At 40.2% G+C, this 11,327-nt stretch overlaps 1 protein-coding gene across 5 annotated transcripts in view; it reads right to left on the bottom strand.

Moving 5' to 3' along the window:
* Positions 1–24: 24 nt before the first annotated feature.
* The window catches only part of LOC128878862 (talin-1), a 58,002-nt gene continuing 46,699 nt past the window's right edge, over positions 25–11,327 (bottom strand). For 4 of the 5 annotated variants that reach the window (XM_054127443.1, XM_054127446.1, XM_054127444.1 and 1 more), the window contains 3 exons: positions 10,479–11,225; positions 6,854–7,492; positions 25–5,461 (listed from right to left, as the gene is read on the bottom strand). In XM_054127443.1, coding sequence (XP_053983418.1) covers positions 3,884–5,461; positions 6,854–7,492; positions 10,479–11,225 — 2,964 coding nt within the window. In that variant the 3' untranslated portion in view covers positions 25–3,883. The other variant, XM_054127447.1, reaches the window with a different exon arrangement.

Raw genomic sequence — 11,327 nt, 5'->3', positions numbered from 1 at the left:
GAATGAGAATAACATAACAACAAGGTGTTAGAAATTCTTTATTACCTGAATGTAATAGGGCTAGTATGTATATTTGCGAACTTCACTGTAATATAGTAATAAAATAATATTTGTTATACCGATCAGCGTTTGCTGCAACTTAATCATAATAATTAATAATAAGAATGAAGGAATAATAATATAATATAATATTACAACTTGTATAACATTCCGCTATAATAATATACGCATAAGATTAAATCGATTGTTCGAAAAGTAACGATTGAAAATATTCTGTGTATATATTTGAATTGTCAAAACAATGCTGCAAATGTTAAAACTGTAAAGACGCCATCGTTGCTTGCTTTCTCTTTAATACATTAACGATATACATAGAATATATAATATATCATCTATCGCATAATTGTCTTGTATAATTCATTATCTCCGTCATTTATGTATATATACTTTCTTATATATCATGGCACACATCTATATAATAGGTATACGTATATAAAATAAAAATACGGTTGGCGATCGTTCTCAAAATATATGATACTAAATGCAATAATGTGTGTACGTGTAAATACACGCATACACGCACCCATATATACATACACGTCGTTACTTTGGAAAAGTTCGATAACAAAAATCTGCTTTTCTTCGTTTCTTTTGAGACGATCTCTTTTCCGAAATAGAATTTTCCCGTTATTTTATTTTTATTATTGTGATCGTACTACCGAACATTAGTAAAGCATTTGACTTTTTGGTAATATTGAAAAACTTCTACGTTCACTACGAGCACGTGAAAAAAAAAAGCGGCAGCTCATAACAAAATAACACTCAGGCACTTTTCGTATTTTTTTTTTTCGCTTTTTAATAATCTTCCATCGTTCGCGAGGACACCCGAACATCGCGTGGAATACCTAACGTCTATTTACAATTATATCTTCGAAAGACTAACAATAATTGCACTAATCGATCACTTGGAACAGGCCTGTTCTTCAACCTTTTCACCTATCCTATAAATCTCCAAGCTTCAGTGACTTCGCTAAAATATTTTTCTTTAAAAGCGTATATTTATTCCAAGCTTCGAACCTTTCTGACGTTTCTTCAGTAAAATTATGCAACGTTTTAACCCTTCATTAGAATTCGTTTGAGTTTTTCAAAGCTTCAGCTCGGATCCTCCAGCTGGAGGATTCGTGGAGTTATTCAAAGCACCACACTCTTTGATCATTCGAATTCTGACAAAATCCTGGTAAATTGTTTATAACCGTATCCTCGAAATGTGTTTGCGGGCTTCAGCCATTTTACTTTCAAGTTGAGTCGCGTTAAACTAACATTTTTATTTCTTTTCCGTTACCTCGTAATCATTTAGTTCCTTACAAACTTGCGAAAAAGCATACTTCGTGCCGTAATAAGAATAAATTGATCGTTATCTTTTTTACAATATAATACGTACTCCACCTTTCCCCTTCTCGCTGTTCCATCGATCACTCCTCAACCATTGCATCGAGTTTTACTCTATCAGAAGATTATTTTTATTCCAGCATGTTCTACGTCTCATTCATTCGGTACGCTATAATTTATAAGGTGTACATGTAAACTGTTCGTCGCGACTTCGCAAATTCAATTCAATTCTGACACTCTAAGTAAAAAATGTACGTATTCTATTCGACAGAAGAATAAGAAAATTCGAAATGAATCACGAGTGATGGACGATGCAAGTTCTCACAAGAGATTATTGAAGTCTTGGTCGATTAAATTCTATGGAATTGATTCTGGGAACAATGAGTTCCCCCACTTTATCTTCGTATAGAAATAAAAAGAACTCTGAATTACAAAATCTAGACGAATCTCACGATACAACTGCGAAAGTCGTGGCAAATATTTGCTTTTTTTTTTTAATACCCTGTACAATATTCCACTCGCTCGTTAAATATTTTTTTTGTCGGACAGCTCTGACTGAAAAAGGCTGACGATCGATTCGTCGGTGAAATTATAGAAAACGAGCCATCGTCGTTGAACGGTTGACGAAACTCACACGCAAACAGCAGGGAACAGCGAAACGAATATGTGTAAGGTAAAAAATACAGGCTCAAGCGAACAAATAGCATCCAGAACTAACAAAGGCAGGCTTAAAGATTAATGTTAATCCCGAGAAAAAAGAAAATGTTAAAGGGGGAGAGGATGAAAGCGACCGAGGGTCAACGCCACACGGTCTCGGTAAGTTAATAAAATTAAATGATATGTTGCTTCTCTTGTTAATCCGTGGCCTTAAACTTAAAATTACGATAAATTAGAACTAAATTAAATCGGACGTGGCTTCACTGCGGCGTTCGACGGTTTCTAATCGCGTGTCAACGGGAGGGCTTCGCCGATTTACAGCACGAAAGCTGTTTCGTTGTTGGTTAAACGAATATTTTTCTTATCCGTTACGTCGTTGTAAAATATTCTTTCAAAATATTATCAAAAATCAAGCGGCCATAGAAAAAGTTCTATACATAAACTCTTTGATCGATATATAAATTTGTTTTTTCATAGTAATTCATCACTATAAAGTACCAGCGACACTGTTAATAAAATTCTCAAATACATTTTACAAAAGTTTCTCGAAAGTTAAAACATGAATATCAAATTATATCAAAAGATCAAGAATTGTTGGTTCGTATTTATATACGATTTCTTCATAAAAATCAGATTGTTAAACGAAGGATCAATCTTGCCTATTACACTAAATAAGTGTTCATTCGATAGTGAGAAAATGTTTCAAGTTCACTTGGGTGAACGGGACGGTTATTGTCCATTTGAATCGAGCCCATAATTCTTCTCAAAAAGGCTAACTTCGAAAGCACGCGTTATTTCTATCTAAGGACACTTCTCTATCGATTATCACAAAGATTATCATACAAAGGCGCCGAAATATATTTTAAAACGCTGGAGGCGAATCGTTTTTTAATTGACCTGATCGCTTTACGCGTTTAATCGTATGCTTTCAAATGGAATAGTTTAACTCTTCGTACCTTTGTGTTTAGGCAATCTCGGTTAATTTATTCCTTCTCGATTTCACTATACTACACGATACTACAGTATCAATATTCACTGACGTTAGAAAAACGAACGGGGCTCAGAAAAATGTGTATAATAGTTAATCCTAATTCTTCCGTGCTCCTTAATTTCTAATATCGATTGTCTGTCAGTAAGCAGAAAGAACAGACTAAATGAAAGGTTACCGAAAAAATGATCTCCGGATGCATCAATCGTAATATAAAACGTTGAATGAATACAAAATTTCAAACGTTTCGTATTCGTACGATATTCGCTTATACCCTCTAGATTTTAAACGAGATCAACTACTTTGATTTCAAAAATCTCTGGCTTCTCAAATTACTTTCGTCGTTTCCGTATCGTCAGAGTAGATAAATTTCAGAATTACTTTTAAGTTGCAAGTATCAATTCTGTCTCTAAGCACGTGAAAATATGTACTTGGGTTAATATAATACGCTCAGAGTAAAAATAGGCAGTTAAATATGACAATATTTAGTTTTACCTACTCGATCAACGATACAATCAGCAATCGTGATCTGAAATCTCGTCTCCTGAACGTTTTCATGCCCAACCCCATCGATATTAATCAATTTCTAATCTCTTGTTATTCGTTAATCGATCTCGCCGCAGCTTGTCCTACCAAAATCTGTCTATATAATAATTAATTACCATCAGGGACGCTTCTTTCCCTCTATTGTACAGAATATTACGAAGATCCTACGAGCAAAGTAAATTGCTCGATCGTGCATCAAACAACAATTACGATGCGTCCTCCACACTGTTCCGTTAGAAAGAACATTTGCTATTCAAAGACATCTTTATCAAGATGCTCGGCTCTCCAACTTTCTATTCCTAATTACGTTTCCCAGAATCGAAACGTCTTCGTGTCCGACTCCTGTCGACTGGACATGGTCGTGGTAACGGTTTTCTTCTCGGTGACCTTGTGCGTCGTTGACTGCTTCGTGGTGCGCTCTTCGTGGGCGTCGTTATCGATAGCTTTGAACGTAGACATCTCGTTACCAGAGGTCGCGTACTCTTTGGTCTCCTCCGTAGACACGAAGTTTGAACTGGAGGTCTTGCCAGGGGTGGAGGTGTAAACCTTCGTTGTGATCGTCTCCATCCTGCCACCAGGAATAACTTTCGTTTCGACGTTCTTGAAGGTCTGGTTCTGAGGAAGACCGCCGAAACGCTGTGCCTCTACATGTTTGTCGGATCGGAAGGTGCTCATGGGGCTGTGCCCTGAGAATCTATCCACGGAATCACTGTAATATTTTTGCTCCTGGTTCGGAGAGTAAGACTTCCGTTCGTAAGATCGATCGTCGGCGGAAGACTGTTCTTGAGAGTATTTCTCGTAAGAATGCTGCTGCTCCTGGAAAACCTTGCGCGTGGGCGAGACTGAAGAATAGGTCATGGTGTGTACAGGTGGATAAGGCCCTTCCATGTGTTTCCTCTCCGTGGTACCGTAACTCTCTTGATTGATTTTTCTCTCGATCGAGCTGTATTGTCCAGGTGTGCTGTCCGCGACAATTTGCTTGTCCATGGAATAAGGGCTATCGTTATACCTCTTCTCGACCAATCCGTACTGGCTCTCCATCGTGGATCGATACTGATTATCCTTCATCTTTCTTTCCAGGGTACTTTGCGTGGAGTGAACCTTCTCGGGGCTGACGAGGTCCTGCCTATCGGCAGTGAGTTGACTGATGGTGTTCGTCGCGGATTGCAGTTGCTCCAAATTGTGATTCATCTGCGAATTAGGATCGTAAGCTCTAGTTTCATACCTTGTCGTGTAACTTTCGTAGCCGCTCTGATCCCCTTCCGTGTCGGTGTCCCCCATGTCCGAACGATTCTTGTATTTGGCTTGTCGAATGGCGGTGAGCCTGCCTCTGGCTTCCTCGAGTTCACGCTCGATGCGTAGAACCTCCGATCTGGCGTTTATCTCCTGCGCGATTCCGCCAACCATTCTGCGATTCAGAATCAACGAGCGATCTTCTTCCTGCTGGATGGCCTGCTGCGCTGCTCTCACCAGGTTGTCGGTAGCGCGCTTCACAGCGTTACCTGCCGCCTGTAGACGCTTCGTGCTGTCGCTATCAGGGTCTGCTTTCACCTTGCAAGCCACTAACAGCTGTGCTGTGCTACTGGCGACCTGTTTCGCGCTGGAGATTAACTTCTCCTCGGAGCTGACACCCTGTACAAGGGCGTTCGCCGATTCCACGAGGCTGTGGGTCGCGGCTGCGACCATTCTCGCGGCAGAGATCAATCCTTCCGACCACTGGCCATCGTCGGAGCTGGTCAAAGGTGTTCGAGAGACTTTTCCTGTCGCTATCAGTTCTCTTTGAGCCGCGCTCGCTGCTTTGATGAGCGCTGATGTCGCGGCTGCGATCGATTTAGCCGCTTCTAGGATCATCTCGTCGAAATTCATGTCCTCGTTGGCCTCCTGTAAAATGAGAGATGAACAATTGAGGGCATATATTATTTATGTTGCGATCTTACTAGGTCTCAAATATCCTTAACAGCCTCGAGAGGGTATTCTAGTCTAGACTTAGAAAGAAATTTATTATTTGTTGGCATTTTCTTAAAGCCTAGATCTTTAAAGAGATATGCGTCGAAGGATTTTGTTAAATTTAGAAAATTAATTGAGTTATTAATTTAAAGAGAACGATGTATCTGATATGAAACAGTTTAGTAGTACTCATTATCTATCTTTGATAACTAAGGTTCGTAATGTTCCCAGTTTTTACATTTCCAATACTTCTTAATAGTACTTAGACACTTATATAATGAAAATAATTTAATTTTTTTCACTTCGAATAAACAAAGCGGCTGACACAGTAGCAACTATGCTTATCAAAAGGAACTGTACTGAGATCACTTGGACAGCAGCAATAAATGACACAAAAATTAATGAAATACAATTAATATAAATAAAAATAAATACATACAAAAATAATTCCTTATGTATTTAAAAAAAAAAAAAATTGAAAGAATATTTGAAAATTGACGTGATAAGCTAGAATACCACCTTAAGGTAAATGCATCGTGGTTCGTAATAAGGTAACTACATTACTATCCAACACGTTCCTGTGAATCTTACCCTACACGAACTTTCGTCGATTCTTCTGACCGCCATAATAATATGTTTGATTCCTGGTCGATTATTTAAAAAACAACCAAGAATATCAAACATATCTTACGGAAATCAGACTTGACCTTCAGTTCTTCGCACGGTGCTTCCATTTCTCTTTAAATGCAACGAATGCATATAATAAAGAGAAAAAACAAAACTTTTCATATAAATAAATGGTGTCGCGAAATGAAAACTAACTCCACTATAAAGAATACTGGAAGCATCGATCTATTTTAAAATCCTCTCATCAGCGCCTGTAATAAATACCCTAGTACACATTTCAATAGAAGAAATACTACAACGCCATTTGAGGATTAACGTATGTATTAAGTTGTCCTAAAAGTTTCTTTCACGACTTACACTCGGCTGTTTTGACTAGCAGTGTTTATATTATCATCTTATCTCTTAGAAGATGATGTTACGATTTCGAAAATGAGATCTCTAATATTGAGATTTGAGAATCAGCACATCAAACATTATTGCTGGTTGATTCGCTGCGTCAAATCTAGCGAAACTCACCTCTCGAGTGCAAAGGGTTAATTCCCCAAACAACAATACGCATTCATCTTCGAAAGCCCGGTTGCATAAACATAAAGTACTGTGTATATTTTACATAGCGACAAAAAGAAAGAAACTTTTGTTCCAGCCATATCTAACGAGTATTTAAAAAGACCGCTAATGACGACGTCGAAGAAGGCTCACCTGTATGCTTCTCCTTGGTCTCAGACTGGCGAGTTTCTTAGCAGCCGCATCGATGCTGGCGGCAGCCCCTAGCAGCTCGTTCTCCGCGATGACTTTAGGATCGTCAGGGTCCACCCAATCGTTGCCCTTCAACAATTCGGCCACTGCCACCAACTCGGTGACGCTCTGGGCGATCTTCCGCGAGATCGGCGGCAAAGTGTGCTTGGCGTCGCCAGATCTTGACGCTATTTGGAGAATCGCTTGCAAGAGCTCTCTGTAATTGATCGCTACGTCGTGGCCAGCCTGAAAGGTCCTGTCCCTCAGCTCGGCAGTTTCCGCGCAATTGTAAGCAGCACCTTTGCAAATCATCAGCATGTCGCTGATTGCCTTTCGTCCCATGTTAGCAGCCGCGATTATGTCGTCCTGTTTGCAACTGTTCCCAGCGGACACCGCTTTCGCGGTCGAGACGGTGATGCTCTTCGTGCAACGGACCAGGTCTTCGGGGGTCACGTTGGTCTTCTGCATCTCGGGCATGTTGAGAGCGCGGATCTCTTGAGCTATGGCCTCGATCGTCGATTCCAGAGCCCTGGTACCGCGCGTGTGCTCGTCTTCCACCGCTTTCACGGTTTTCAGCAAAGACGTCACATTGGTCACCATCACCTGAAGACGAAGAAACGAGACAAATTATAATACGTTCTGTCGATGTCAGTGATAGAATGCTACAACGACATATCGATAGTCTGGGTACTGTTTTCAATGTACTCATCGAGGACGGATTGATGAACTAAAAATCACATAACTCGTGGGGTTGTTCGTGTTACTGTTACGGATATTCTTTACTATCGAGACCCAGATTACGTGACTTTTAGGGCATTGTGTAAATTTATAGAGATGTAGAACATTTGTTAAGGGGTTAATGCGCGCTTGTTATAAATGCGTGTAATTATGTCGGGCGTGCCGTTTCGACAATTTGACGATAAGATTCTGCTATACGAGAACTTTAGTTTTGAAAAATTAATTTTGTTAGCGTAATTCTAACAGTGTTGTTGTTGTTGTTGTTGTTGTTACATTCAAGAAGAAACGTTGGAAGAGGTTAATTTTGTGCCACTAAAGGACAGAGCATCAGAAAATGGAGAAGCATTACGTATTACAGTAAATTGTTTCATTTTCCTAATACCCAAATTAATGATTTTGTAAGTGTATGATTTTATAAAATTTGATAAAATTTCAGATTTTTTTGACATTGTATTTTACATGTATCATTGCAAACAGTATACAATACTCTTTTAATATTTTACAAGTGGTGAATAATTTACTTATCAAATATAAAAATAAACGACTAGTTGCAATGTAAGAAAAATTTGTTAATGTACGTATCTATCAAATTCTAAAATTTACGTTTTGTGGGGTCATCGTGAAAAAAAAGATGTGCATAAATTAATTGTTTTGTAATTAGTTAACGAAGCGTTAGGCACGGTGCTATTAATGGTTAATACACGCACGTTTGCAACTGGAATGTACGTACCTAAAGATGGTTCGTTTTAAAAATTCTTGCCACGGATGATTAATGACTCGTTTAAAGGTATAATGTAAAAATTCGATGATTTATTGTGTCGTTACAAAAAAAAAAAAAAAGAAAAGAAGGAAAGATGAAGTATGGTACAAAGTACAGGCTGACTCGATATCGTGAAAGTAATACTGACACTGAAGCACGATACAATAGTTTGCGTAGTAAAAAAAGAATAAAAATGTAGCAGAAGCGTATCCTATCGCTATCATTCGATTATCATTAAATCCTCGAGAAAGAAAAAGGATCTATCTAAAATATAAATGCTTTTATAATGAACTTCAAACAATTGAAGAACTGTAAAATGCAAATTTGCGTACAAATTCGTCATCAAGTTCTCGTTACAATTAACTGTCACTCTAGGTATTAGAATAATCCTGTCTAGCTGAAATAGTACATTGAAATCCATATTTTCTACTTAGAAAATAATCAGCTATCGATACAGGACTATTTTTACCCTTTTGGTGCTGTACTAGGCGACCATTACGAGTCGTAGTCAAACTTCCAAGATGTGTGCTGCTATACGAGCAAAAAAAATACCGTTTAAATGTGTTCCTCAAGCGGTTGAATTATGTACCGTTTAATCGTGACAAAAACAATTTCTTTGACGGAGGATACGATAACGTTCGTTCAATAGAGAATTACCAGACTCGATGTAATCGTTCGCAAAGGAAAATAATAATTTGAAGCTAGCTAGTGCACCGAAAGGGTAAGGCTGCAATGTTCGATGGGAGTCGCGACTCGAGAAAGAAAAAATCAAGGCTTCCGCTACATGAGCAACAGCAAATCGGAAATTCGCTGAGACGGTTGGTCGCTATCTGAGGTTGAGAGCAGACGTATCAGTTCCTCCTCTTGATCGGACACGAACCACTCGGACTCCGAGCCGCCGGCGTCACTCAGAGGCATCAGCTGCTGGTGTAGCTGCTGTTCTAACACCTATCCGAATCGCCCAGACCAAAATCGTCAATGAAACTCACATTAAAGTCCACCGTTCGTGACGAATGTTTTACTACGTAATCGCGTAAAAAAATCTCATCATCATCATCAACAAGCAAACAAAGCCGGAGATTCTCTTTACCGGCGAAGCAAACATCGGTTTCTGTATCGCACAGCGTCTACATACTTCCCGGTTAAGGAAACACAGATCGAGTATGTCACACACACGAAAGAAAAGAAGGAGAGTGCAAGGTGGACTTTAATAACGTGAACGTGTTCATTTGGTCGAGGCGAATGACGACGTACGCTGCCCTTACGAGGCTCGAGAAGATCGGCAATGCCCCACGAGCGAGATCGCCGAACCTTTTCTCCTCTGTATCTATCTTTCTTTAGTGGAACGTCAACGAAGTCGGTTAGAGGCGATATCAAAGAAAAATCTATCGATTAAAGTCCACCCCAAAAAATAAATTACAGGGAACTGGTTCGTTGTTAAGTGTAAAGTTCGGATTCGAGACACTGTTAGGTTTGCGGGCGGGACTTTGCGCTTTCCTGCGTCGTTAATCCCCTCTCTGTTAATGTGGTTTCTGCTACTGTTAATGTTATTTAGTAAAGCGTTTCCCATTCTAAATTCTAACGCACATAATCATTGCTAGCAGTTCATTTCACTCGCTGACTAATTATTTTTCTTGATACATCAAATTTAAATCGACCTCGTAGGGCTATTTTTTTTTCTTGTACTTTCAGCAAACTGCGATAAATGTAGCTTTCAAAGGTAGAAAAGTATGATTAAAAAAAGTTTCAACAAAGCCCTAGTTTTATTTCAGTCAGAGATTTTACAATTAGTGCATTTCAAGTTTAACGCGATGGAACCTTGACTTGTTTGGTATACACGATGAAACCTTACTTAAACATTTCCTAATTCCAGACTGGGAACGAGAGTAACGTTTAGTCACACACAAGTATCCTTAACAAAGCTCTACTTCCTGGTATCTCGACGTTGCCATTCCGTTACAGGCCTCTTCCACTCAAGCGTCTCAGTATCGGTTAATACCAAGCCAACAACAGGAGACTCCTCGGCCAACCGCAACAACGAAGTAAACACGAATAAAGCGAGAAAACGCAAGCGACAATGAAATCAATTACCTTTGCAGAGTCCTTCAAGTGCGCCATGCTCGGATCGTTGATAGGCTTTCCGCTAGCCGCTTTGGTGGCGTGTATAAGATCGCCGAGAGCAGAAGCTACATCCTTCACCGCGTTTATCAACATTACTTGAGCTTCGGGATTTTGACTGCCCAAACTGGCTGCCCCATACTTGACGACTTCAGCAAGTTGAACGATCGTCGATACAGCGTTCTGCGCGGCAACTGCCAACTGCTCTTGCGAAGAGGCTGCGCCCGCCACGAGTGTTTTAGTGTCCTCCACGAGAGCCTTGGCCGTTTTCAAAATATTCTCTCTGTGATCCGCGAAAGTGTCGCCTTCGTTCTCCGCGTGCAAAGTTCCAGCGGTGGCGAACATGATCGTGGTGTCCAGATCACCGATAATGCCTGACACGGTGCTGGCAGCGTTGATGCAGGCTTGCGTGCCTCGGGAACCAGCTTGAAGAGCGGCTAGCACCTGAGACACCTTCTCTGTGACGATTTTGCTGTTCTCCGCGACCTCCCTCTGAGCGTAAGCGTCGCCTGGCGACATTTGACACGTTCCTGTAGCTCGAACGATGTCCGCGCAAGCTCGACCAAGTTCCTGAACACCTGTGCGAAGTCTCGCTGAGACATCCGCGTTGGATGCTGCTGCAGAAGCGCCGGAAGTGTCGCGGGCCAATTGAGTGTACTTGTGGGAAATGTCCACTGCCAGGGGACCTAGTTTGGCTACGTCGGTGCTGGACTTTGTTGACTGAAATTGAGAGAAAGTGGAGGTTGGTTAGATATCGTTGGGAATCTTTCACTGTATCGAATGGAACTAGTTTTTAACATAACATAAATAATATCTTATTCC

Source organism: Hylaeus volcanicus, chromosome 6, assembly GCF_026283585.1.
Source record: "Hylaeus volcanicus isolate JK05 chromosome 6, UHH_iyHylVolc1.0_haploid, whole genome shotgun sequence".
NCBI classification, from domain to species: domain Eukaryota; kingdom Metazoa; phylum Arthropoda; class Insecta; order Hymenoptera; family Colletidae; genus Hylaeus; species Hylaeus volcanicus.
The sequence above is the reverse complement of the archived record's forward strand: the minus strand, read 5'-3'. Positions and strand labels throughout refer to the sequence as shown.